Raw genomic sequence first — 26,394 nt, forward strand, 5'->3', positions numbered from 1 at the left:
AGGGCAGGTGAACAAAAAAGAGCGAGAATAAAATGTTAGTACCTGAAGAAGATATTAGAGAAAGAATAGTTAGAAAGAAAGCAAGCAAAAGAAAGAAGGTAGACTACATAAAGGAAAAACCCTTTTATTTTTTTGAGGGGAGAAAGGGCAATAGAATAAAGAAAAAGGGAGGGGTTGGAAATGGGAAAAGGTGGGAGATAACTAGGAAATCCAATCCACTACAAACTGCAAAGCCAGAGAGGAAAAGGTCAAATGTGGTCTTAAGGAATAGAGAAGGAAAGATACCTGAACTTGAAATGCCCAAGCTAGTTATACACTCCATCACATTTTGATGTGATTTTGATGCTAACACAAGATTGAAGGGAGCTTTAAAAAACTGTAACAGGGTCAAGTCTGTTTATTTTTTGTGATGCCAAGGTTTTCCAGCAACTAATCTGAAAAACCCTAAAACCTTCCTTTTTCATATTTTTTGTCTCAGTATCAGATCAATCAATGATGGACAAGGCATATAAATGATACAAGACATGGAGCAAAAGGCAATGTCTTTCTCCAGAAAATAACAAGAGGATTAATGGGCATCAAAGAATTTGTTTCCCTTAAGCTGATATGGCATGTATTTAATGTCACTGTAAAACTTGTGTCATTTTATGTTTCAATATTTTTTTGGAGTAGAATATCTTTATTTCAGGCAATCTACTATACCAGGTAGCATTTACAAGCTGTACCAAGGAGAAAAACTGTGAAGTAAATAACCACTATTTTCACAACTGTTTAACTGGAAAAGTGGTTTTATATGGGATGAGGGATTTATGTGGATTTCATGAGTTCATTTATTAAAACTGTTGTCAAGATCACTGATGAAGATATGTCAGTAATACATTGGTACCTGTAAAACCTTGTTCAACACCTAAGCACATACATCAACATATAGCACAGGTACACCTTTGTGTATAGATACAAACATGATTTGACAGACTGCTGTTAGACAATTTTTTGAAAGGACATTTAAAAAAGATAGAAAAAACACCTCTCTATCCTAAAACAGGAAAAGCCTCTGTTCTGAAATAGAGGTAACAATCCCAAACAATTCAGTTAGCATCAGACAAGGTTAGATGCTTTAAATGTCCAACTACACCAAAAGGTACTAGCATTAAATATGGACTTAACCTAAATATTAATCACATCTACTAATAATGTATATACTTATCTGTATATAGTCTAGGTTTTGTCTAAAACAAAACCAACCAAGAAAGCATTGGTTTTAGAGCAACAAATTCAGGAATTGGGTTCTTTGTTTCATGATTTTCCGGATGTAATATGCACTTCAATAAGACTGCAATTCTTTAATCACAACACTTCAGCTACAGAATTAAGACAGAGCAAATATGTATTTTTCTACAGCATATACAATGGAGAAGTAAGCCCTTTTGTTGCAGTGCTTGCCTTGTTTCTTTGCCTATTCTCTACAAACCCTGAAACAATTCCCGGTGTATGAACAGCCCTTTCTAAACTATCTCTGTATTAGCTCACTCTGTGTTACAGATGGCACAAACTTCAATGTGGCTTAGAGTTAAGTCAAGAATAATCAGAAGCTTTTGAGGCAATTAGATTTTCTTCACTATCATCAAGTAATGTTCAAGTGTGCCATTAGCACAAGGCTACTGCATTGCTCTTCCAAGTAGAAATTGCTTTTCTCTTTCAGTAGTCTTCTTTGAAGCCTCACATCATATCAAGGGCACAAAACAGCTTTATGTAACCTCCTCCAAACAGCAGCTCTGAACACGAGAGAGGAGAAGAGAATAGAGAAGAATGGATGTAGGTTACAATAAGAGTATTTCCATAAAAAGCGGTCATATCTGACATCTGAGATTTTAAATTAAACCCAAAATCTATTTCAAGGCAGGAGATAGCAAAAGGCTCTGGCCCTTTTCAGCAATAACCTAAAAAAACCTTTTCATCTTACAAAACAACAATTCAGAGCACCTCCTTTAGAAAATTCAGATCATGGCTTATATCACAGGCATTGCAACCTCACAGTTGCCTTACAATTTAGTACAATGCTGTTCCTGGAATAAATGAAAAGCAGGTTAAAAGGATTTTTGTTATTTTCCAGCATCATATATCCAAGTAATTACCAAAAAAATCTGAAGGCTGACAGAGTACCACAAAACTGCTTTCTTTTTTTCTGACACAAAAGTAAAACCTACACATTCACAGTAGTTCCACCACACATCTTACAAAACACAGTTAATAACTGAGAAGCATTACTGCCCTTATGAAAAACAATAAGAATTGCTTGTGGTTTCAGCAGTTCTGTAATTTCCCATTTCCAGCCTCCAAAAATCATCCAAATTTGGTTTACATAAACACGCTAGCTGCCATGCTTCACATGCAAAACAAACCACTTCCTAATGCCAGTATTTTTGAAGATGACAGCAGCAAACACATAAGATGTCCAAGTCTGAGAGATCTGGAACTATGAACACAGAAGGATGTTAATCTCACCTGCCACATGTTTAGTGTTGCAACTACATTTTAGTCCTACATCAGCTACTCTCATAGCAATGCTTCCAACTCTACAGGTGTCCAACATGTCAATTTACATGTCTTCTTATGAAACACATTGTCCCACAGTGCAGACACATCTTCAAAAAAATACCTTTAGGGTCTAATTAACAAGAGTAGTGTGGTGATGCCTGTCATTAGAAAGTTAGCCAACATCAGGCATTTTAGTTAGAGTGGCTTCATTCAATAGACATCAGAATTTCTTTTGTTCAAATTGGCTTATTTGTGAAGGAGTCCTGGTACATGGGAGAAAAATGAAAGGAAGCAGCTTATCAGTAGGAAAACTGGTCCCAGTTTAAGTGATTGACTTCCCATCACCCCCTGTTTTTGCTGTTGAGCTAGAGTCCTCATCTTGGTGGAGACAGTTTTGCTGGTACTCACTGCCACCACCACACCCTCCATTCTCCTGCCACAGCCTATTGTTCCCAGAGGCCACCAAAATAGAACAGAGGTGGAAGGAATGCAGGACTTAACGGGTTTTTTTTTATCAGAAGCCAGCTGACTCCAAACCCTCACCCTTCACCTGGCATTTGACACTTGCTTTCCAATATTTTATGTTTCACACAGGTGCCCATGATGATCCCTAAACAATGCCACAGCCTTGGGCATTGCTATGATTTAATATGCTGTGTTATTGTCAACGAAAACCACTTGGAGCATACAAATATGCCTCCTAAGGCAGTGCCAAAAGACATCCCACTTGTGTCATAGTGGCCCCTGCCTGCTTAATTGTTAAAATAGTTTCATCCCCTCATTACTTACAGGCTCTTTCAGTGTGAATTTTCAAAAAATTTCTGACATAAAATGTCAACTGTCCAGGAGAGCTGAAGAATTCAGCAGAAGAAATTCAGTTTAAGGAAACTGATATTAGACTCTTCATTTTCCATTAAGCATAGGGTCTGTGTGTTATTGAAATAATTGTTTGAAAACACCATAGGTCTCTAAGTGGCAGCAGCCATTAGCACCTTAAGCATAGCCTTGTTATAATCTTGTTAATAATGTTCCTTGAGTGAGTTATGCACATATCAACCCTTATCAAAGACAACAGGACATAACTCCCTGCTTCCCAAAATTGCTTATGAGGCTAAAAAAAACCCCCAAAAACCAAGAAAATCTTTTTTGTCACTTAATTGCGTATCACAATACAATGATCCATATAACTTGCCAAACACACAGGCATTGTCTAGGAGGTTTTGCTCTTTTGAGTGTTTTAGCATTTCCAGAACACATTAATAAAGAACATTAGAAGCATGAGGTTTAAAGATTTTACAATTATTTTAGCAGAACTGCATCAATTACAGCTCATTTTGAAATAGCAACTAATTTTTTTAATCCTGAGCACACCTTCAGTTTGGGAGAAAATCTCTCAAAAAACTCTTCAAATCATATGAGTGTTGACTATATTTCTTACTGGGCTGGACACAGTATATGCTAAAATAAATCTCTAAAGCTATAAGACATGACCTTATTTTTTCATATATTTATTCATATATGTTGCACAGCAAGAGATTCAGGCTGCAAAAGGCAGAAGCAAAGAGGGGGATGAGTTTTAAGCACAACTCTCAGGGGATTTCTCAGTGTAACAGCCCGTGCTGCCAGAGGCGTGTATGGACATGCCCGAAGGTATCCCTGGGTATCGTCCCAAGAAACCAAAGCAGCCAAATGTGTAGTAGTTCTGAGATACTGTGCTTACAATATGTAAAAGCGTTCTTCTGCAGAGCAAAAATTGAGGATTATAGTTTTAAACAACCACTCCAGGGCTAGACTGAATGCTTAAACTCATCTGACAAAAAGAAAAGGAACAAGGGCTCTGCACTTCTGAATTTGGCCATTAGGTGCATACGGGATCCTGAAACTCCTATTAAGCTTATAAAACGTGTTGTTTTGACCAGGTAAACTATTTTAACAACTACTTCAGCAGCTTTAAAAAAAACTGGCTCACAAATTTTACAAAGAGCAAGGGTAATTTCAGAGAGAGATCCAATTCCGTTATTTCTAAGTTAAACATCTACTTCAGACAGAATAAAATTCTTACTGTGTGAAAAGTGAAACCTCACAGTGTACACACAAAAAATATTCAGCAGAAATTACTTGTGTGCAAACATAATCTTTCATTAAATTAGCTTGCAGGAAACTAGCAAGAATATAGCTTCTCAATTATCTACTTTTACATTTTAAAACACTAAAGCTGTTGCTGGTAAAGCTTTATTGAGGATGTCAATTTTATCATCTTTTTTTGATAGTCCTAGAAAAAGATTAACTGTATATAACAGAGAAAAGTTACACAGCAATCAGAACTCGACTCTCAAGAGAGCCAGACCATACATATTTTTACTCTACATAAACATGAAAAAGCAAGTATTTTAGAACAAGGAATGGCTTAATCTACAAAGAGTGCTATGTATTTTTACACATGCTAACTGAAGTAAGTTTGAATAAATGGCAATCACACACCTGGAACGAGATATTGCTCAGCATTTCCTAAGTTATTATTTTGTTCTGAATAGAATGAATTTTAGAAGATACTTATTTTAAGAACAACAAAAGAAAAAACTGAGAAAAGGCGGTTCTTTGTATGTGCCTGACATGAAGAATTCAAGATATTTGCTAGGCATTAAAAACTGATGCTAAAATGAGCTTTGTCTGTGGCACAGTATCTGAAAGACCTGCAGGTTCTGTAGTCAGAGGCTCTGTAAAGCATTTCAGTAACACTAGGTTAAAGAGAGCAGGATCAAATCTGCCTGGATAGGAGAAGTATATAATGGGCAGTTTTTGAAATCTGCTGTTGAATGGTTTCATCTGAACAATGACAAGCGCAACTAGATGGTAATTCATACTTGTTTGGGAATTAAAGAACACAGGAGCTCAGCTAATTCTCCCCCGATATCAGCAGAGTATCTCCTGCTTTTCCATTCCTTCTGCAGGAGGAATTTGAAAGCTCTGCCTCCTCTGCTGCTGAATTAAGGCCTCATTGAATAAAAGATAAAACTCAACACCTGGAAGTGGAAGAGACAGTAAATCCTTGTTTCCACCTCTATAAAAGTGCTACGTTTTCATCTGGGAATGAAGAACCACAAGCATTTAAATGTCTTCCAGGATGCTCTAAATTACACTAGATTGGCAAATATATATTGAGGTAACATTTTCAGGGCAACAGTTACTGGGTTTAAGGTTACTATAGCTACTTCATCAAAACATCACTTTCTGCTTTAGTGAGTGAAATGCGAGCATGGCAGAATGAACACTTTCTGATTTTCTGATTAATTTTTCTCCTTACTATGAGATATCCCATCCTAAAAAGATGAAGTACTGTCGAATCTTTGTAGCAAGTCCTGTTTCAGCCACTGTAGTCAATGAGATTTTCACATCTGTTTTAACTACTACTACTAAGCACCAACTTACCCTTAAGTTTTTTCTTCTAGTTTAGAAAGGTTCTCAGAGAAAAATCGTTTAATCAACAAAGAAATAATCTTGGAAGCCACTAATTCCAATCACTCATACCATGATCCTGCATCACCAACGCTTTCACAAAGCCATTGTGAAATCTCCTTTTTACACTTCCTGAAAATAATCTACAAAACAGCAAACAACATGTGCCCCTGCCCTGCCCTCAAATCCTTTGGCCATGTAAATCAAACAAAACAGAACTAGAGCAAAGCTAATACACACTTCCAGTAGAAATAACTGTATTCCCAACTAATGTTAGATTTAATACAAAAATTAAAGCCCTCCCCTAGACCACAGTGCTTGTGAAATAGGAAGCTGAGGTGGAAATTAAAAGCACAGAGCAAGAAATTTGTTGCAGCCTACAAATAGGAAGTAGTTGGGAGAAGGAAAACCTTCACTGTCAAATGGAAAATATGGAAAGACCATAACTTTATTACAAACTTTCACTTGTCCTTTCCCTGCACTTGTATTTGCAGATATATATACAGGGTATGCTTGGAAGCAACAAAAGAGTGGAGGTACAAAAATCCTCCATCAAACAATTGTACACTTTAATAATATATTAAAGGTCCCAAAACAAAGATCAAAAGCAAATATATTTAAGCATTTATATTCAATTCCACATTGTGTGATGACTAATTTGTAAAGAGTGCAGAAGTCCTCACAACTGCAGCCAAAATCATTCAAGAATACTTTGATATAATGCCACAAAGGATATGAGCAGGAAGACAGCAGGAGTTACAAATGACCAAGTTCCATTAAAAGTGCTAATAAAAGAATAATGGAATTTCCTTGTACTATGAATAAAAAGTGTTTTGTACAGGAGAATTAAGACATGGACAGGAATATCAAAGTTTCTTGTTCAACAGTTGCATCTCCTTATTAGATCTTAATTGACTTACTATTACATTTACCTTAAAATGCTTCAATTCAAAGGAGCAACAATTCCATTCAAAATCTTATCACACAAGTTTCCTTTATTCTTCATGTTTCTCCATTAAGGCCATTTTCACAGGCCATTAATATCAGCTTCACCAATCTTTGTAAATAATGTGAGACTATTTATAAAAGAAGTACTAAGCAGAGGTGAATTTAACTTGAAATTAGGTACAATTATTAAAGCTATAGAATATAAATGCTGTTTTACAATGTATTTTTAAACTAAATTTTCAAGTGGACGGTAACTACAGAACTCTCCCAGCAACAACCTGCCTGATAAATTTCATCCATTCATTTACACACTGTGTTTCTCATTGACATATGTGCAGTTACCCATATATTGCACATATGTGTATGTGTTCCTACAAAGAGATACATACTTCTGCCACCTTCTCCCAAATATAAAACCTAGCTGGTTTTTCCAATGCATTTGGTAAATGGCCAGGAGAAGAAGAGATAGAGTTCAGAACTTTCCTTTGCAATGTCTAAACAACAGCAACAGCAACAACAGAAATGTTTCAAATCTTTCTTTGCTTTAATGGATACTTGCAAAATCACTCACACTTTTCAAAACAGAAGCAGCAAAGACAGACATCTCATACTGCTGACAAATTTTTAAAGAGTTTTGCGCACTTGTTAAAAGAATATGCCCACATAGGCATCAGAGATACAAGGAACACCATGAAAATATTTAAAACCTACTCAACATTCCTTCAGTCTGCTGCTTAATGCTCTCTTCTGCATAACATCAAGAAGAACCCCATGACATAGCTATAGCACAGAAATACTGTGCTAGACAGAAATCTCTGTCTCTTGGTTCTCCAAAATCTTCTTGTAACAACTTTATTTTTTTTTTAATTTCACATTGCAATGAGAAAGGACCCTCTTTTTCCCCCCAGATGTTACAAACAAGTTATAATGATGTGTGTTTCTACTTCTTCCTCCAGACAACCACCAGGCTGTTCACACAGCAGCCTCTTTAAACAATGCTTTTGTGATCAATAGATAATTCATTAGTATCATGTATCTCAGGGCCTAATTGACACAACAGGCTAAGCAACATACTCTAGGGTAACACAGTTCCCAAACACAGAGGAAAAAAAGGAGGGGAATCCAATACCACATGTGGTCACTTTGCAGGATGTAATGCCAGTCTATAAATTATATTTCTACGAGGTTGATGCGAGTAATTGTTTTCACAAATCAGAAAATGCACCTTTTCAAGCTTGGCTTAAAGAAAAAAAAGAAACATTTATGTGACAGCAGAATTTAAGTAACATGCTTAGCACTTTCAATTTTATCATTTCCCCACAATTTTGCATTAAATAAGAAATATAGTTACCACAAATGTTTGGAATTTTTCTTAACAACAAACTGAGATAGTACATTTTTTCCTTACCTTATGATCATATGGGTTGTATGAATGAAACAGCTGGGACAGATCCTTCGTTCTCTGTTTTTTCTGTAAAGGATTATTAATAAATAAGCCATATTAGAAAAGTTAAAGGAGAAAGAGAAAAGCTACTGATTAAAAAGCTGTATGCAGGTACAAACACATTCTCTCCCCACTTTGTTAATGAAACTGTAGTTATAAAGAGCAGTGTATGCAGATCAAGGATATTAAATATTATAGGAAATAATTAACATATATATTAACAATATTAAGGAAAATATCCTTAATAAATAATAAACACTAATCTGTGGAACCTCAGTGGAATGTGTAAACAATTCACAATATATCATAAATAAAATTTTAGAATACAGATAAAACTGAGAGATCAGGCTGCAATCTTGTAAAGACTTGTCTACTATTCTAGCATGTACATGCAGTATTGCCTTATAGAAGATCAGGTGTAAAGGAAATCAGTTTGAAGAAGAATCATTTATTATTTGTCGATTTCTTTTGATGCTAATACTCTTACTGCTTTGATTGTGGAAAATTAATAGATGATATCTCATTTAAAGCCAAGGCAAAGGACAAAAAAACTTCTGTTCAGAGCATAGTTCAAAGACAAAACCTGCTTGATCCAACTCCTGAATTTAGTCAAAGAGCTTTCAGTAATTTCAGCTGATGTTAAATAGAATTTCTCAGATGTATCCTATGGAAGGTGGACAGGAAGAGGAGAAAAACACTCTTTGTCTTTAATGCAGGGATGAGTCACAAATCAGTTCAAAGTTTTATTGTGTCAAAATCAGTGTTTACTTATCTCATAGCTGGGGAAGGCAAATCATTGCATGTTGGAAAATGTGTAAAGGGGCGACAACTGCAAGAACTCCTTGCTTGCAGTCTGTACCAGTGTCCTATTTAGCCATTGTTTCTGTGAAAGCAGTTTTACAGCTAAGCTGGAAAGATCTGTTTATGTTTCCAGCATGCTGGGAGCTACATAGACAGCTGCATGACTGCAGAATTTATTTTAACTTCTGGGAACTATAAGGCAATTTAGTAACTTTTGATCATGCAACATAAACTATGTCTTTTCTTTCTTTACATAGTTTTTATTTTCACTGAATGTTAAGCAACTTACAATTACTTCTTTTCTGGTAGTACAGCTGTAGACAGTCAAAGTACTTAAAACACTATAAAAATTATTTGGAGAACTGTGATAAAAATTAAAAAGAGATATGAAAATGATTACTAAAAAGATCACTTGAAAAAACCTAATTTAAAGTAGCATCATGTAAGAAGAAGACAAAAGCACCTGAGTTTGGGTCATGGAAACCCCACTAATCCTTCTAGGAAGAAAACCCTACAAAATCCAGAAAAAGTCCAAGTCCATTGTTATTGAAGACTATTTCTATTGTACTCATTCTGACTGCAATTACTTTAATAACACTCAGTAAAACAATATGATGGAAAACCACCCATCTTTAACCCTCAGACTCTCACCAAAATGCTGGTTACACATTCAGCTAGATGAAGACTGAAGATGGGGTTTTCCTTACACAACACACTGACAGTCTTCATCTTTTTGGTATTATAGAAAATTATGGTTTCTTTCCTACCTTTCCACAAAATTTTTATTTTTTTGTACAAAACCAAAACTCCCCTGACTGGGAAAATGCTGGAAATTTGTAACAGAAAAAATGTGCAATGAAACTTCTCAAGATGCAGATGAAGAAATGCCCCAAAATTCCCAGGGTACCCCATAGGTTTAGGTGAACTAAATCTAAACAGCATTTTATTGTTTTGTATGGAATCTGAATATATACAGATAAAAATGTCATAAGCACAGAGTTAAGGTTGATTAGTAATAACTTCTGTCTTTCTACAGCAAAAAGTGAACTTTAACTCAGATCTCTAAAACCCAAAAATATGAAAATATGTTGTATTTCAAAACACACACAGGACAAGGAATTCATGCTGCTCCAATGGCAATCCCTTCAACTCCTACAGCTGGCATGGTCACATGGTCTGAATAATAAGTTTTTGAAATAAAGAAGCAGCATGGTTCACAGCTCACCTCTGCAATACAGAGCAGAAGGTAAAGCAGGCTTCTCCATGGCTAGAGGCTGCAGTGGAAAGTAAGGAGTCCAAAAGCTCCTTCTCCTTCATCACCTCCAGTGGACTATTTCAGTCCTTAAATTACCTATTTATAAACATTAATTCAGAATTTCTTCCCTTAACACAGCTTCATATCCCTATTTATGTTCCCTCAGCCTAATCCAACATCCCTTTAAAGTACCCTTTGACCAATAAAAAAAATTCTATTTCCCTGCTCTTTTTCTTCACTGTTCTGATTCTCCAGTCCTTTGTTCTGTACCAATAATGTTGCCAAAAGCACATCATAAAAAGCCATTCAAAACCTCTCTCTGAACTTAGGCAACTGTACTATCTTATCTTGCTCCACGTGCAGCAGCACTATTGCTTTCAAACACATACAGAGGATATATGTTAATTATTTCTCAAAAAAATGATATTTTCTTTCCAAATTAGCATGAAAAGACCATCCAGGAGTCTCATAGCAACATCATTATTCCTGCACTCCTCTCAGGCTTGCCATACAGTGATAGATAGTCCTTGGTGTGCAGCATTTAAAGGAACAAGTCCAGGGAGAGGAGACAGAGAAATTCAGATCCTATACTGATGTGAGACACTTTAGAAATATATATGTATATGACTGTAAAAACAAATTTTCAGTTTTCTGTGTTAAAAAGTTGTAAAAATACCACATTATATAGGAGATGCAAAGGAGACACTTTTTATATCTTTATCAGGAAAATTATGTGAACATCTGATGAAGAATGAATTAAAATGCTGCTGCAGGACTGAGTTAAATACTGTAAAACCAAATATGCTTGTACACATAAGTATGCCAGGATGGAAGGTTTTCCTTAAATAAATCAATATTTTTTCTAAGTGAGTTATTTCAAGCTTGTTACTAAAATGTACCTAAGTAATTAACTTCTTCTGAAAAGACAGGTAGTGTCTAAGATATTTATACAAATAAGAACCAGAAACCAACATGAACTAATGACATTTCTGAGGACAGAACACACAGACAATGTTAGTAGAGAGGAAACAACACATTACCACAATTTCATTATTTCCCCCATCCTGCAGGCAGATATGCAATGCAAGTAACACACACTTTGCTCTGTTTATTTCCTTTCTCTCTCTCATTTTGCTGGGCCTCAAATTTTTGATTACTGGAATTTATTAAGGGGATGCTGGTCATCCAATATGCATATTATATGTTTAAGGTATAGTAACAATAAAGGTTCCTTTGACAGCAATCTAGAACTATACACCAATAAAGCTGAGTTAGTGACCTTGGTGTTTTTACTCTTTTTCTAGTGCACTGCTTTTTAGCAATAATATAACTTTTTCTAATGTCTTACATGGACTATACTATGGATTATTATTCTTCTTTTGCAGAATAATGTAGAAGTGATGAAATATCACTTAAAGAACAAGAGAATGTAAAAAAAATCAACCAACCAACAAAAAAAACCCCAACAAACCCTGTAGTACAGAAGAAATTTAAAACCATTTAAAATATTTTCTGCACAAGTAAGCCGGCATAGAATTTTATGCTGACTATCATAGAATTTTTCTTTTTTTTTTTTGCAAATAATGGTGTGGAAATAGGGTAAAAGTAGGGCTATCCTAATAATAAATTTTTATAATCAGAATATACTTTAGAAAAATAATTTTACAAATGGAATAGTTATAACAAATGCTAAACACTGTAGGCTCATACATGTATATTGCACTTATCTTGTGATCGTCTTTTCATATTCAGGTGATAATTACCCGTCTTTCAGATGATTTTAATGTAGCCCAAAACTTGTTTGTTTTCTTTTCAAGCATGGTGTCATAGGTCTGCAATGTTTATTGTGAAGGAGAACTACAATATCACTGAGGTATTTATTTTATAGATTACTTGGAAGCTACTTAAATTGAATATTCTCAGGTTTTCATCTAGGAATAATAGGGACAAAATTACTCCCAATATGAAGGTATTACTGCTTTCCTTTAGACTCAACTTTCATTTTATAAAGCCTATTTTCACCTTCAAAGTTCTTAATAATTCCAGCTTTATACTGTGGCAGATCTGCAGATTCCAGCATTTCCACAGAAAGTCTCAGCATCAATATATTGCCAGCAAAGTTCTCTTGTCTTTGTTTTCTTGCTCACATGATTTAAAATCATTCCAATCCACAGGGCTCCCTTCAGTAACAAGAACATGTATCTGTTTCTGTTCAAATACTCTTCATGAGTACAGTGAATAATAACATGTGTCAAGGCAATCAGATTAATGTCTTTATTTCAGTTCTGTTCCCTCAATAACCAATCATCTCCCCCATTTCTCTTTTACATACTGCTGATCAGAATTAAAAAACAATTTTATTTTACCACAGGAACTTTATTTAATTTAGAGTTTATAAAGCATCCCACCCCTATCCTTGAGCATGCTAAAAACCAATAACAATATTCAGTTTTTCTTTCAAACAAGTCTGGAAAACCACTTTACCTCCTTCTGTAGTATCTAATGAATTACCTAATTTAAAGTCATATTAAACTTTTAGTGAATCAGGGAAAAATATAACTACAATTTTGATACACTTTGGGAGAAAAATTAAGCAGCTTCTCAAGTATTTTCACAGTTTCCCTCCCCAGTATAACTGAAAGCACAGAGGCTCCAGAAACACAGACACCCACCAAACCATGAGATTGGATCTTTCTTTTCTGAACCAGCACTTTCTAACACGTTTTGTGTTATGGCATTCTCTGACTTCAGTAACATCCATTTTCTGATCAGTAAAAGAGCTGTGTCTTTCTTTTCCCTTATGTTACATCTGTGATCTCAAAACTACAAAGGCCTGGGGTAGTTCCAAACTCAGAACTTTTATAAATTAGAAGGAAGCAGGTAGCACCCTACCCAAAGACACCCCCTGGACTAACTTTAATCTCCACAGAATTACTTGGCAAAACACCAGAGAGGGAGATAGCAACTACTCCAACCAAGGTACATTTAAAAGCCTTGCCTGGAGATTCAATCCATAAAGTATTAAATCTGTGTACCTATAACCACAACAGAGATATGAGACAAGCCACTGGAACCACCATGTTATCAAAGTTTACAGATTGCTTTTTGGTCTGCAAAACAGCTTTTAAAAAAGTGATCAGGAACCACTGAACCATTCTCTTTGACCTCTGTTATTCAATGCATCACCCTCTTAAAAATGATCCTGAAAAAAACATTGTGCCCCAGCCAGATTTCTTGATAAAATCATACCTGGTGTTCTTTCTGTGCTTGCATCCATGTCCTGTAAGCCCTAAAAGAATAGAAGTGACAATACAGGCCTGACAACTTCTCTGCTTCCTATCACTACCTCACCTCTACTGACACTATTCCTGTCTTTCTGATCCCATCTATAATAAAGCACAGAAGATAATTTGGGGTCTTTTGACCTAACCTACCTGAATTACTATGCTATTACTATGTATTAATATGTTTACTCCCTGTGCTACTTCAGCTACTGACCCACACATATATTCAGCTTGCTTTAAGGAATAACTTTCTAATAATTTTTGAACCATGCATAGAAAATATCATTTAGTGTATAGTGTGTTATTCAGCAGTTCACCTCAATGTTACAGGATAGTGGACTTTTTTCTCAGCTCCAATTAACAACAGAACTTCATATTCTATATACTTTTTTTTACACAAAATGATTCTTTAAAAAATATATAGCATGGTTCTATGCCTCCATGCAATATTTTTCTATTTATTTTATTTTACTAAAATAAAATAAATTTAGTTTATTGTCTAAGAGAGCAAAATATATAAAACTTCACACAGCTTTACTGATCATTAATACTATAAAATGATTGCAAACATTAAAGGAATACTGTCTTCAGGATTATAGCAACACAAATTATTACGGTTTCGTCTATTTTACATTTTATGTAGAGATTCTGATTTATGGAAAATTACAGAGATTTTCAAAAAACAGCTAGGATCTTCATAAGAACATCTGTCATCCTATGTGAAAATAATTTGTTGAAGGATACATTTTCAATTAAATCATGTGCATTGCAATTTCCTCCTTCTTACCTCCCATATTTTAGCTATGTAATACAGACACTTCAAACCCATATATTTCACAAATGTTGCTGAATTTTATTCCTTCTGGTAAATTTGAGACATTTTAATTTATCTTATGATTAAAGTTTGCTATTCCTGTCACTTTTTATTAGAGAGATAGGCAATCACCAATCACATGAAATTTAACAAGGGCAAAGTGCTGAATTCTGCACCTGGGATGAGGCACACCTGGATGTAGGGACTGAAGAATGAGAGGCTGGAGAGCAGCACTGTGGAAAGGGATGAGGAGGTCCTGGTCCATGTCAAGGTGAATCTGAGCCAGCAGTGCCCTGGCAGCCAGGAGGGCCAGCCCTGTCCTGGGGCCATCAGGCACAGCATGGCCCGTGGGCAAGGGAGGGGACTGTCCCCTCTGCTCTGGGCTGGGGCAGCCTCACCTCCAGTGCTGGGGGCAGTTCTGGGTGCCACAATGTAAAAAGGACATTAAACTGTTAGTGAGTGTCCAAAGGAGAGCCATGAGGATGGGGAAGGGCCTTGGGGGAAGCTGTGTGAGGAGCAGCTGAGGGCACTTGGTCTGTCCAGCCTGGAGGAGACTGAGGGGAGCCCTCATTGCAGTCACAGCTTCCTCGTGAGGGGAAGAGGAGGGGCAGGCACTGATCTCCCTCTCTGGTGACCAGTGACAGCACGTGAGGAAATGACACTGAGTCAGGAGAGGTTTTGGTTGGATATCAGGAAAAGGTTCTTCACCCAGAGAGTGGCTGGGCACTGGAACAGGCTCCCCAGGGAAGAGGTCACAGCACCAAGCCTGACAGAGCTCAAGACACATTTGGACAATGCTCGCAGGCACTGGGTGCGATCCATGTGATGTCCTGCACAAGGCCAGAAGTTGGACTCAATAACCTTCCAACTCAGGATATTGTACAATTCTATGGTTCTATAAATTATGCAAAATTTATTCTGAAGACTTTTACAAAACAATTACTAACTTCAGGAAAAGCCTTGCAGCACTGCTCATTTTGAGGGTCCACAAATTTGGTATAGTTTGTTAAATGCTGTGTCTCACTTCTGATAGTTTTTTATATCTGAAATTCATGTAGAAATTTCACAGTCTATATGAGGTGGGTACTTCCTATAACTGATTAGGAAGACTGCTTAGGTCGAAACAATTTGTAGACCAAAATATCTAGCTGAATCTTGGCCTGTGGTATCAGCCATATTTCAAATCAGATTGACGCTAAATCAGAAATAAAGTGATTGGTCATGAGGGATAGACTGGTTTTGAATATAGTTATTGCAGCCAGTTACACAATAATATAAACCAGAATGAACTGCAAACTACAGCTTAGAAACAAAGTGTTATTTTAAAATATCTGTGTACCTACAGATATGTTAAGCCCAGGACATACATAAGCCCAGGACAAACCTGTCAGCAGGGCACTCTTCCTTTTTATGATCTGGTGAGGTTATCTGTGTGCTGTACCACACACTACCAGCCTTGAAAGCATCAAGTTTTCCAGCCTTATAAGAAAAAACAAAAAGAGAAGTGCTGAAGAAGGTACAGTGTGGTACAAACTGCAAGGAGCAGGGCTCAGGTGCTTGTTGTGTGAGAGAGACCACCTACAACACACAAATTCACTAGACACACAAAAAGTGCTCTCACTTTTTTATCTTCATCTATTTTTCAGTCCTCCACTCTACTTCCAGGTTTTCAGGAATTCCAGGTTCCAAGAGTTTTAGCCCAATGACCAGAGGTGCAGGTACAGCAATGAAAACAGCGGAAGATAAAAGTTCCAGAGCACTCACTGTCCAGACTGACTGTGATGGCTTTGAGGGAATTCACTTGGATTATCAAAGACAAGATGAAGTTCAAGAAAGGGTCACCAAGAACCCACCTCAGGATATTTCAGTGTCCTTTCATTCCAAAGTATGTTGTATGGGCCAGCATAAATGTTACATTATTTGCAAAGGATGGACAAGCTTAGTTGCCTCAATGAAACAAATTAATTTGCTGTCTGTGTTAAGTTATAACAAATTACACCTAAAGCACATTCTCATTTGAAGAAGTCTGGAATTTTGAAAATTTTCTGTTCTGATGCCTATATCCAGTTTCAGGGAATAAGTTGTTACTAATTACTACAGCTGCTGGCACTGTTCTTAGTTCTGAGCAGTCTGGATTTTAAAGTGAATTAAAATTCCAAACTGAAAAAGAGCATTTTGTTTCAGTTTTACATAAGTTACATAAATGTAATTCAAGCAAAAATTACAAAAATTACAAAAAGGCACAGTTAAAACTTCTTCCATGATTCTTCCACTTCATTATGAGCCAATGAACAGGACAGTAGAATAAAGAGTAGATTGGAGATAAAAATGTTTTCTCTAATAAAATCAAAGGCTATTCTACCTTATCTCTGAGAGTATCTTCCTTTCCTTCTATTCAGCTCAGGAGTATGTGGTGTTCAAAACCCCTGGTGCTATTTCAGCTTCCTTGCAACTAAAAATCTCACAATTCCATCAAGGTTTTCAGACTCACAGGGGAAGGAGGATGGGCAATGAATGCTCATGGCCACTACAAATCTTGGAGGACTGCACTTTCCAAAACTATTTTTTCATACAACATATGTTCTGCACATGGCTGCAAGCATCAGTCCACAAAGTTGCATGATGTTAATAGCAGTTTCATTATTCTTGCAAATTCTGTAACTATTTCTGGCCTGACAGTGAAGTTCAGGAAGAACTCCCCTTCTTTCTCCTTATGTATATTCTCCATATTTTATTTTCCAATTACTTTTCTTAACAACATGGCCTAGACTGAACTCAGAGTTGTGCTTTACTTTAAGAGGGTCTAATTTTCAACTTGGATTTGTATAAGGTTTGTGAGGAAGCTGTTGGTAATTTTCATTCCAACCAGTTTCTGCTGTAAAAAAAAAAAAAAAGTAGAACATCGACTAAGCTGGTTTCCTAAGTGCATTTCCAATCCTGCTTTGAATTTTGACTTGTTTTCTCAAGCAACACAGTTGTGCTCCTTGAAAGCACAAGACTTCTATTTTACACTGGTGTAAGATTTAAGAGCCACAGCTCCAAGCTAGAGTAAAAATACTTTCGTCCTTTCTCAGGGGTCTGACTCTGCACTGCCCAGCTGTTACTGTGCAATTTAACTCATTCCCCAGATTCAGCTATGAACTCAATTTTCAGCAGCTCCATAGGCAGACCATTTATAGCTCTCAAAAAGGGTTCAACCTATTTTAAAACCTACCAGCTCAACTGTCTCCCACAACAAAAACATATTTTCATTTCAGCGCCTGGTCATATAACTGAAGGTGGTTTGAGCTTGAGCTGATTCTAGCTCTAAAATAAAATGGCTTTAAACACTTACAAAATTCTGTTCAGTAGTTTTGTCTAACCACAAAACCCCTATTCACAGGTAATTATGCTCCTTTGAATTCATTGCAAAAAACTGAAGTTCTGGCTACATGCTAGAGTAGATTTAAAGATACAGCATAAAAGCAGTGAAATGTTTTGGCCATCTTCTAAACAGAGTAAAGGAAGAACCAGGCTTTCATAGGTCAACCAGTTTATAGAGTTACTGGGAAAAAAAAACCAGGGAGGAAATAATCCAAAACTATTTCTAAGCATCTAGAAGGTAACAAAAGGAACCAACATTGATATGGCACTAACCAACAGACACACCAATCAAAATAAAACCCATCAAAGAATAACTGGGTTTGCAGATGAGAGAATTCATAGCTATCAATGGTTTGTAGGGCTTTCTGCAGTACCTCACATGTTGTTCTCATAAAAATCACAAGGGAACATGGATGTAAATAAAACTACTAGAAAGTAACTTGATGGAAAATGTTAGCTTGGAATACTACCGCAGTTCAGTGATAAATATGAAGAACTATGTATTGTTTTTTTCTTCTTGCTCCACATTTCCCTCCAGCCTTCACATTTTAACTCCCTGGTCACAAAGTTGTCATGAAAATATTCACTCAGGTTTTTGTTCTAGCAGAACAGCAAATAAAAGTGCACTGCTGAAGAACAAATTGTAGTACAGAGGTTCAGCAAACTCAGACATTAATCAGTCTTGGCTTCTCTTACACACGAAGAACATTCTGCATGTTACATCATGCATTATTGCATGTGCTGGGGAGGAGAGATGTGTGTTAGGGGCCAAGAACCTTTGATACACCAGGAGCAGTTATCACAGCTGCATCCAATTCCTGGGGCATGTAATTCCAGTTAGTCACAGCACTTAACAGGGGAGCTCACAGTGATGATACACTGGAGTAACAGTACTGCTGAATAAGTGGCATTGTTTCTTTTTTTAACTTACTTTTCTTTTCTCCCACCTTATGATCTCCACAGCATTCCTCTTTAACTTTAGAAGAATATCCCTACATAATCCCATTGCATGATCTTTGGATTGGCCACCATTACTCTGATGCAAGAAGTATTACTGATTCTGCTATGTCTGTGACAATTAGAAAGGAGATGGTACCTTCCTGTCTGGGCATTTAAATCACATTAACTAATCAAGTCCACCTGAGGCTGCACTCTCTCAACCTTCAAGTGCTTAACCGTGCCATTGCTTTTAACATGTATCACATGAAACCTTATCAAGTTATTTCTAAATCCATATTGGACAGCAGATGAATTCTTTCCTTGCTTTAGCTCCAACGCTGGCCTCCCCAAGCACCTTGTGCCCCCTAAAGCCTGAAACATTTGCTCAAAGGCAAGAGTGGTCCTCAGTTGTCATCCTTCCTCACTGTCTGCTTAACAGGTACCTTACCAGCCTTTTCTTTGATGGGACATCTACAAGGTCCACTTGTGCTCCTTTCCTTTGGAGCTCTGAACACTGCTAAAGGTGCCCCTTGCACAAGCAATGCTATTCCATTTGCTACCCAGACACCTGAAGTTAAAAAATGCTGAAGCCGAGGACAGCTAATATTGCCTGACACAGGAGTGAGTGGTTATTTTTCAGTGAGGCTGGGACAGTTTGGCAACATTTGGGAAATCATGCCTTTTGAAAAGGTAAGAACACATGAGTTTCCACAGAAGATTCAGCTGCTTGTGCACAGAGATTCAGAACTACAAACCTATATCCATCCATCCAGCAAAGGAGGTAAACATCACATTCTATCATACTGGCACTCAAGAATGCCTCTTTCTAGTGCCTTGCAGAATTCTAATCAAAGAGAGATATGGTGGATCTGCAGCCACCCAGTTATGAAAGGGTGCCACAAAACTCCTTGGAGATGTCCTAGAGGGAAGTAAAAGTAAAGGAGACTAAGAAACATAAGAAACCATTATAGAATAAAGGCCACAAAATTTCTGCTCCCACAGATATGATCAAATACAACTTGTCTGGCAGACAGCAGTGAGGTGTATATTGTATTATGCTATCCTTATGGAAAAAAGCTCTTAGTGCATTATGTGTACGAGAACAGATCTAAGTGATGGTTTGATTAAATGGAGAGGGATACAAGGCCTGATCACTGATATTTATTTCTCCTAATAATGGTGAGTGTACTAACAGAGTGTTAGATTTCTAACTCTTCAGGGTGACTGAGCAGCTGCAGCAGCTGCCTCTGGCCAGCTCTGCGTACTCAGCATGACACCACATGGTATGGAATACTCCTTTGGCCAGCTTGGGGCAACTGCCCCAGCTGTGCAGCCTCCCAGCTTCTTGTGCCCCTCCAGCCTTCTTGCTGCCAGGGCATGAGGAGCTGAGAGGTCCTTGACTTGCTGTAAACACTATTTAACAACAACCAGAAATATCATGTAGTGGTATCAACATGATTCTATATTAAATCCAAAACACAGCACCATACCAGCTACTAGGAAGACAATTAACTCTATTCCAGCCAAAACCAGGACAGTTAGGAAGTGAATTTGTTATTCACCTCAGCGCAATAGGCATAGTGCTTAATACAACTAGTACAGAGAGAAAAAATTAATAAGACACTTGAGAGGAATTAAAGGAAACTTTCAATAGTTGACTGACACAATTTTCTAGCTTGAAGCAATATAATTATCTGGTGATATAAAGAAAGAGAAAAGGAAAGAGAAAGTGAAAATATAATTGAAACTGAATTTCTTACACTATTAAAAATATGTACAGAAAAATTAGAATCCACACTGCAGTTGATAGCAGTGTAATCATGAAGCTGCAGTCACAGTACTGCTCTCAAAACAGCTACTATCTCCTATTCTCAGGTAATTCTACCTTGCTAAGATACTTATTTTCAAAATGGCTACTTTCTAATGTATTTTCCAAGTGACAGAAGTCAAGTTGATCCTGAGATGATAATCTCCCCTAATGTTTCAGAAATTGTGATGGACCAAATCAAAAGGACAGAGAAAAGTCCCCACATGAGTAAAAATTGCCTTGAAAAAATAAAGATCAGAGAAGTTATCAAAAATGTAAGGTATTACATGCTCTTCATTTTAGAGAAAAAAAGTAACTTTCACACATAGAATTATTCTGATCCTTTGCAATGCAGCTAAATATGAGTTCCCTCCCAGACACATCTGAGTCATGTTCTAGTTTAACTAGAATCTGTAATTTGAGTAATGCAGTTATCAGCATTATCACTTTTACAAGCAAACACAGCAAGGAAATAGAGAAATTCAGATACATAATAACAATAATAGCAGCAAAAATAGCATTTTATCATTAACACATTTCAGAGTGAGAATTTTCAACCCACTGGACATAAGGAGCATCCAGACTCATATCTGAAATAGCGCATGGAAAAAATGGGGGCAAAGGAAAGAAAAAACAATTGGGTAGCATTAAAGTTCTGGACAACATCTTGGCTCATTTACCATGCACATGACTCAGCATTACCATAATTGCTTCTTAAAAAAAAAATCATGCCTAGGTCTGTTTTGACTTTTCTCTAAACTGGAAAGAGTGTTTGTGGTAAGCATAATCTAATTGATGGTTATTAAATGATGAGACCATTCAGACAGATGTCTGATTCTCCATGGACATTTTTTCTCCAGGAGAAATAAGAAAGGCCTGCAGCCTTAGCTGTCTTTTCTGAATTTATGGTGGCAGAAATGTCCATCTGGATTAGTGTCATCTGCCCTTCCAGCAAAATATTGGTGCCCGTAAGGCTTTCAGTGATAAATTATCTATGTGAAGGGATGATTCCATGTTGACCTACTGATTGTTTTTTCTATTCAGATAATCTCAAATGAGGATTTTCTCCCAAAAGGCAATTATATTTAAGATCATCATCAAAACCATCCACTAAAAATATAGAAGTACTAAATATTACTATGCTTCATACTCTACAGATTGTCTCTAGAAGTGGTAAAGTCTTCCAAAAAAAGCTAATCTAAAAGGAACTGACATGACAAGTATGTTATTATTGCAGCTGTGATACTTGGGCAGAATCACCAAAGCCATCTTGAGTCAGAGTTGCTGAAGAGGAATTCACTAAAGTGGAGCAGTTTGCAACTAGCAATGGATTTGTCCACTGCAGAAGTATATAAAAACTGAAATAACATAGCAAATATAGTCAGCCTTCAGAAAAACATAAAAAAGAAGAAAAGAAGAATAAGAGTTGTCAAATAACTTGCTCACTGATTCGGCATCTGTTCTTAAACAGATGTTTAAAAAACATCTGTACAGACAAAATTCTTTTCCCATACAGAAATGCTACCAAGAGATCCACTGCAGTGGATACTGTCATGAACACTCGTGGAAGCACCAAGCCCCCAAGTGCAGCCTGGTGATCCAGTGCACACTGAGGCTCTTGCACAGACCAGCTGTGTCCAGTGCACGTGCTATTTCTTACCCAATGCAAATGCAATAAAATCCATTCATTAATGTGGATAATATTTCATTAAAAGATGAAAGGGTCAGAGTGCATAACGTGGATGGTTGTGTGCTACTTTCCTTTTCCTAGCAGAGAAACATAAGTTACTCTAAGCAAGAAATAACAAATAAAATGCCTGTTCATTTCTGGTAATGCAGGAAAGACCATCAGCTGCTGTCTAGAAGAAATGTGAATATAAAACACAGGAGATTAGCACAAGCTCTTCCTGCTCTGTTTGACTAGTTGCTCTCCATTTCTACTAAGAGATAAAAGAACAAAGGATCTCATAACACAGGATTTTTGAAGGACTACAGGGAGAAAAAAAAGAAAAAAGAGAAACAAAATCTATTAATTACAGATTTTCATCAGCCCTGGATTAGAGGCCCCATCTTCTTTGAAGGTTCTATTTCACTGAAAGCAATAAGTACTAGTGCTACAAGTAAGAAGAAAGAATGTAGAACTGGGTTAAATTGACAATTACCATTTTCCAAGTAATACTTCTAACTACAGAACAGCTAATGTTCTTTTAATAATTTATCTCTTCACAGATTGTCTTCCCATAAGTACCCAGTTAAACAGAAGTGAGTAAATTAAGTTAAGCTCTCTGCATCTCCTGTGAAAATGGCGTGCTTAAGAACTTGTGCATAGGAATACAAACCTGAAACACAAACCAATGTTTTGATTTTTAAACTTCCTACCCTCCAAAAATTACATTTCTGAACTTTTTTTCATGTATCAAAATATCTAAAAAGCCTTCAAGACTAAGACAAATAATTCAACCACGTGAGTTGCTTACACTAAGGAGACTACCTCAACAGCAAGCATTTACATTTGAAAACTTACAATTTCCCATTATGAGATAGTCTATAATAAATGAATAAATTGCTCAAGCTGCACTACACTAAACAGCAAACTGAAGAAGCCAGATATAATCCTATTTTATGTCTCCAGCAGCTGACACATCCTATGGAATTCACGGTACATACTGGGAGTAAACAGAGATACTTTGTTTTGCTTTCAGACACATAAGCAAAGGAATACAAGTTCCAATATATTGCTTTGACTTTGTGTTGGTGTACCAGGATACATAAATTGAAAGAAATAGGTTTTTCATTTAAATTGATTTATATTGCTGGCTGACTTTCATTATTACACTGAAAGGAAATATAAATGTTATTTATGCCCACAAAAATGATACAGTAATGAGTTGAATTACTACAGGCATCCATCTTGTATACTCTCCTGTTTTGAGATTCAGATTACAACAATAACAAATTCAATTTTTTTGAAATAAATCAAACCATGCCTTCTGATATGATTGCTATCATTATTGCTTATAAATAGCTATTTATATCTAGCAAAATACAATCAATAGCCATGTAGCTTCTTTATAAAAACAGTTTGGAACTTAAGATCAGACTGTTGGGAGGGAGGGAGGGAAGGGAAGGAGGGAGGGAGGAAGTGGCGGAAGGGAGGGAGGGAGGGAGGGAGGAAGGAAGTGGCGGAAGGAAGTGGCGGAAGGAAGGAAGGAAGGAAGTGGCGGAAGGAAGGAAGTGGCGGAAGGAAGTGGCGGAAGGAAGGAAGTGGCGGAAGGAAGTGGCGGAAGTGGCGGAAGGAAGGAAGTGGCGGAAGGAAGTGGCGGAAGTGGCGGAAGTGGCGGAAGTGGCGGAAGTGGCGGAAGTGGCGGAAGTGGCGGAAGTGGCGGAAGGAAGGAAGGAAGGAAGGAAGGAAGGAAGGAAGGAAGGAAGGAAGGAAGGAAGGAAGGAAGGAAGTGGCGGAAGGAAGTGGCGGAAGGAAGTGGCGGAAGGAAGTGGCGGAAGGAAGGAAGTGGCGGAAGTGGCGGAAGTGGCGGAAGTGGCGGAAGTGGCGGAAGTGGCGGAAGTGGCGGAAGTGGCGGAAGGAAGGAAGGAAGGAAGGAAGGAAGGAAGGAAGGAAGGAAGGAAGGAAGGAAGGAAGGAAGGAATTTAACTAATGGCCTTTAACCTGCAGGCTGAAGGAAGTAAATGAGCAGTGCATAAGGACAGTCTCAAGAAAGTGGACTGTGAATTTAATATTTGACAACTAAATCAGAGACTATCACTGTTATTAATTCTTTGTATAATTATTCATGATAAGCTTGAGAATGCTGGAGTCACAGAAGTCTTAAAATGGAAAATATTACTATGTGTAAAAAATTAGCTACTACTCTTGATAGTCATTCACTCCAAACTTGATAGAAAGCAGACCAGATCTTCAGTATAACCACAGTATTACCCTTCCTCACAATCTGAACAGTCATTTATATATGAAAACACATTCAGTGGTCTAACCTAGCATCATTTCCCTTACCAGGCTGAAAAAATCCTTCACTTGAATGTGGCACAGTTCTGCAGAAAATGTACATTTTTATGTACATGCTTTATGTATTAAAGCCATCTGAAAATGCATCTTACCACTGCAGCTGGAACTTGAGGCATTTTTGCAGCTGGGGTTCCTGGACGTGGGTAGAATTGATTAATAAACAAGCTTGGAAACCTGTACAGTTCTACAAGTTTCATAGTTTCTTGAAAATCTTCATCTGTCTCTCCTGGAAATCCACAGATGATGTCTGTAGCAATTGTTATTCCAGGCACTCTGTAAAGGAAGTAGAAAGAAACACTTAACTGAGGACAAGTAGAACTCTTGCTCCTAAAAAGCTAGTGTACACAGACATATAACCCTCAACTTTATCTTCAGAAATTGAGACCTACAAGGATCTGGGGGGAAAAAAACATTTTAACCCCATTGTTTGGTAATGAGAAATGCATCTGTTGCTCAGCTGAGAGCACAGTAATAGAAGATACTGCAGCAAATACTGGATTAGGATTGTGACAGAAGAGTGAAAACATCTGGATCAACTCTTCCTTCAATCAAAATTAGAGGTAATCAGCACACCTTGTTACTTCTTGAATTCTGATTGCTTAATCCATAAAATGCAAACCTTTTGGGACTCAGTCACTAGAAAATGTCAACTATTTAATGTTTTATAAGGCTGCTATCAAAGTAGAACAGGGCATCTGAAAGAGGGGCTGGCATGCCATATCACCTAGAAAATTTAACAAAATTGGCTCAGGAGCCAAAAATACATATTTAGTCACAACTTAAAAATTAACTCAGTATTCTAAAACATCAGCCTATGCCTTGCTTTAAAAGGAAAACAAAATACTTAAGTTCACATGCACAGGCACTCAGTTCTCTTCTTATTTAAGCAATGCCAACATTTCCTAACCGTTCCCCTTGGACTGAATATGCGGATCCCTCACACACACCAGGTTAAGGCAGCACAGCTGACAGAGACAGCCCACAGGCACAGAAGGGTGCACAGGAGAGGGTGAAGTTAGGGGGTTCCAGTTGAAATTGTGCCACTACCACCATCCTGGACATGGTGGGAACATGCCATGAACACTTTCCCCAGTAGACACTGGAGCAGCCATCAAGGCCTGCACCCAGACTGAGCTTTGTGTACAGTGGGAATAATGATAAGCATCCTCTGGAGAGAGGCAGATACACATAGTGCTCAGTGCTACCTCTTGACACAGATGAGACTGCTTCCACAATGCAGAGTTCACTCCACATCACCAGTAACAATGATAAACTGCAGAAAATATTGGAGAAAATGAAGAATTCCATACAAATATTGGTGGTATCTAACTTGCAATTGGCCCTGTTTCAAGGAGGGGGAGTAGATGAGATGTCTTCCAGAGGTCCCTTCCAATCTAAATAATATTACAGCTCTTATATAGGCCACAGGCAAGGGAACAGAACAGCTGAAAGAGATTGTTTTCGGGGTGAATGGCATAAAGACAACTGTCACAAGCAAAGTTCACACTCGAGGTTAAGAAGGGGTCTCCAAGACTGTCTCTAACCTAAAGAAATGGATGGAAGGTTTCCCTTCCCCTTATCTGGTTAAGACAATGCAGAACTGTGAATGTCAGTGCATGTAATCCAAATTACATTTATAAAGCATTCAAATAGCCAAAGAAAACTATAATTTCTTGTTAGCAACTACATCACCACAGAAAAAAAAATAATGCTGTGACTATAGT

General features: G+C 37.3%; 1 protein-coding gene across 1 annotated transcript in view; it reads right to left on the reverse strand.

Moving 5' to 3' along the window:
- Window positions 1-26,394, reverse strand: part of CDKAL1 (CDK5 regulatory subunit associated protein 1 like 1) — a 379,153-nt gene that overhangs the window by 79,857 nt on the left and 272,902 nt on the right. Inside the window, exons 12-13 of the mRNA XM_058022013.1 lie at window positions 24,763-24,943; window positions 8,351-8,413 (exon numbers count right to left, since the gene is read on the reverse strand). Coding sequence (XP_057877996.1) covers window positions 8,351-8,413; window positions 24,763-24,943 — 244 coding nt within the window. The remainder of the gene's footprint in view (window positions 1-8,350; window positions 8,414-24,762; window positions 24,944-26,394) is intronic.

The sequence above is a fragment of the Melospiza georgiana genome, chromosome 1 (genome assembly GCF_028018845.1).
Source record: "Melospiza georgiana isolate bMelGeo1 chromosome 1, bMelGeo1.pri, whole genome shotgun sequence".
Classification (NCBI taxonomy): Eukaryota; Metazoa; Chordata; class Aves; order Passeriformes; family Passerellidae; genus Melospiza; species Melospiza georgiana.